General features: G+C 34.6%; 1 protein-coding gene across 1 annotated transcript in view; it reads left to right on the top strand.

Annotated features, from left to right (window-relative positions):
* The window catches only part of LOC109581036 (uncharacterized), an 18353-nt gene that overhangs the window by 1596 nt on the left and 13826 nt on the right, over nucleotides 1-2931 (top strand). Inside the window, exon 3 of the mRNA XM_019994768.1 lies at nucleotides 211-274. Coding sequence (XP_019850327.1) covers nucleotides 211-274 — 64 coding nt within the window. The remainder of the gene's footprint in view (nucleotides 1-210; nucleotides 275-2931) is intronic.

Raw genomic sequence — 2931 nt, 5'->3', positions numbered from 1 at the left:
GAATCTGCAATGGTGGAGCAGTCTACATTTACAGATAGTTTTCTGAAACTTTAGCTTGAATTTCATGTAAATAAATGCCAGGATTGGTAATAACAAGATCTATGATGTAATACTGAAGTACAGCAGTGAGTTTTGGTGATGATCTATTGCATGGGGTGCTTTTTTGTACAGACCCAGTACTCCTGAATTTGTTAATTATTCTTTTGACAGTTGATACATCAAAATGTAAGTTTCTTGACACTTTCAAGTTTGAAAACTCCAGTCCTTCTTTCTCGTAAACAATTCTCCACCTGATGTCGTTGCTGTAAGGACTGGTTCTCAGTGGTTCTATAAATGACATTGTTGTTCTCTGTTTGAAATTAGCGCTGTATAACTGTTATAACCAATAATAATTAATTTTAATAATGCGCTGCATGGGTCAAGTGACACGCAATCCACTGTAGCAGCATGCAAGCTACTTCTATAAATTAATTGGAGGTGTGGCATGACAAATGATGACATCATCAACTATTGATTAATTATTTGATGGCAGCAACAAGAAGGAAGCTTCAGATTTTTCTCTTTTTATAAGCGCTATATGACATTATAATGTCACAAATACTGTTGCCTGGATGAAAATTGAGTGATTTGAGAGAGTTTAGGAGCTTTAGACTACGTACAGTTCACTCGGGTTGAAATTCAAGAAGCAATAACTCACCAACAAGAAAGATTTAAAGAGTCCCACGCATATTAAAACAATAACTAGTCTTGATCTACTGGAAAAAAGTCTCATTTACCTCCAGAGTACTACCACTATTGCTGGGCATTTTCTCGTGAGTTAAAAAGCTTCTACTAGCTAGAGCTGCTCTCTAAACATCTCAAGGCAGTAAAGTAAGACTTTTCCTAACAGAAGAGAAGCTCTCACAGATTTAGAGCGTGCGATTGTAAAGATATACATTCTCAAAGACAAAAGATAGCACACAGAATGAATGAATGACAGACAGACAAACCAAGTACCTAGTCCTTGCCTATGCTAAGCTGGGCGAGGCCAATAACAATAACACACAGGCACATTTAGGGATGGGGCAAACACAAGTAGTTCAATTGCTGTTACATATCAATCACTGTTATAATATACATGAATTCGATGGCGTTTATAATACTCTTCCATGATAATTTTGCTAAATGCAGTACTCCTAATTATTGCACCTTTTGTGGCTTCAGATAATACCGTATAGCAGGAAATTTTGGAGGGAGTAAAAATTGGCAAATTTTGGTTATTGGCAGATTTTAATTTGGCAAATTAGTGGCCATGTGCCATTGAGCATGTGTATAAAGGTTCAAAATGGCAAATTTATAATTATACCTACAATATACCATTAAGTGTATGTGTTATGATAATGTCATTGAAATACTGTATCACCACTAGTGGTAAAAGCTAACACAAAAAATAATATAAACACTGAGTACAGTGAGTAGTTCAAGGAGTGTGGAAAATGACAAAATGAGAAATCATATAATAATTAATAATGCCATTGCAATATTAAGATTCATCGCTTTTCATTGCCCCTAAACATACACTCGTATCAGTAATTCATAACTTTATTATTTGTTTTTTTGTACAAGATTACACTATTGCTTTTATTTGTATATTATCATCTGTCCGCAAAGGGCAAGCCCTGCTTGTGAAATGGGAAACAATTGGAGAGGCCTAATAATAATAATAATGATATGATGATGATGATAATTTTATAGTACCCTATCAGGATTATGTGTCTTTTCATTACAAATGGGATAAAATTACAATAAGAATAAATGTCATGATGCATGTAACAATTAATGTCAGCAAAAAATCATCAATACAACACTATTATACTAATGCCTAAGTACATCACTTCACTAAAATACCATAGGTCACGTTATATTTGTGGCTGCTAATATTTACAATTTTTCCCACCACTAGCAATTGCTATAGCAACCAGATGTTATTTTAATTGAAAATGGTGCATTATTGAAGCCCAGCCTCCGACTACAGTATTCATGAGTTATTATTATTCTTGCTCTTACTAATCCTTGGACCCTTTGAAGCTGCTTTGGCCAGCTCTTTTCAGAAATATTCTATTCACTTTGTCTCATCGTACCGTATCTTGGGACTCTCTACCCATTCTAGTTAGTGCAGTGTTTATTGACTTGGGTGTGGTTTATAATCATGACCAACTGACCAGTACTGATTTTGTAGCCGTGGTCAATTGCCATAGCAATACTCAATAGGTTTCTATGGATTTAATCGAACAGTTTGGAGTTTTATTAGTTTTTATTAATTTTATCAAATTTTTTGCAAATTTATCATATTTTTTATGTTTTTAATAATATTAGCAGCTGCAAATATAACAAGACCTATGGTAATCAAAAAGGTTATAACACATCAACAAAAAATATGAAAAATTGCACAATTTTTAGAAAGTGAGCATGATTTAGCAGCATACACAAATATGAAGTGGACAACATGTGAAAAGAACACTTTTAATCTCAGGCCTGAAGTATGACTGCATAACAGGACTGGCTATTGTAATGAAGAGGAAGCAAAAAGTAGCAACAAAGTTAAGCCACAATGGTACATCAATAAACAGATGAAGCAAGAAGTAGATGACACCAGGTACAAAGCATATCCCATAGATGAGTAACATGCTTCCAAATATTCCGAAGAGTCTCTTCTTTTTTGAGGTATACACACTCTCTCCTGCTATCACTGACTGATCTATGAAGAACCTTCTAGTGAAACAAAAGGTCCAAAGAGAAAGGATGAATATCATCCCAAGAACAATAGCTGATAAAATGATGATATAGACACTAAAGCCAATGACAAAGTGAAAAACAAACAAATGAACAATGCTCAATACAGCAGACAGTATCCAGATAGCAATGGTGAGGGTCAGTGCTACCCAGGGTCTC

Source organism: Amphimedon queenslandica, unplaced genomic scaffold (assembly GCF_000090795.2).
Source record: "Amphimedon queenslandica unplaced genomic scaffold, v1.1 AMPQUscaffold_13466, whole genome shotgun sequence".
NCBI classification, from domain to species: Eukaryota; Metazoa; Porifera; class Demospongiae; order Haplosclerida; family Niphatidae; genus Amphimedon; species Amphimedon queenslandica.
Note: the sequence above shows the minus strand (reverse complement) of the source record. Positions and strands in the feature narration are given on the sequence as shown.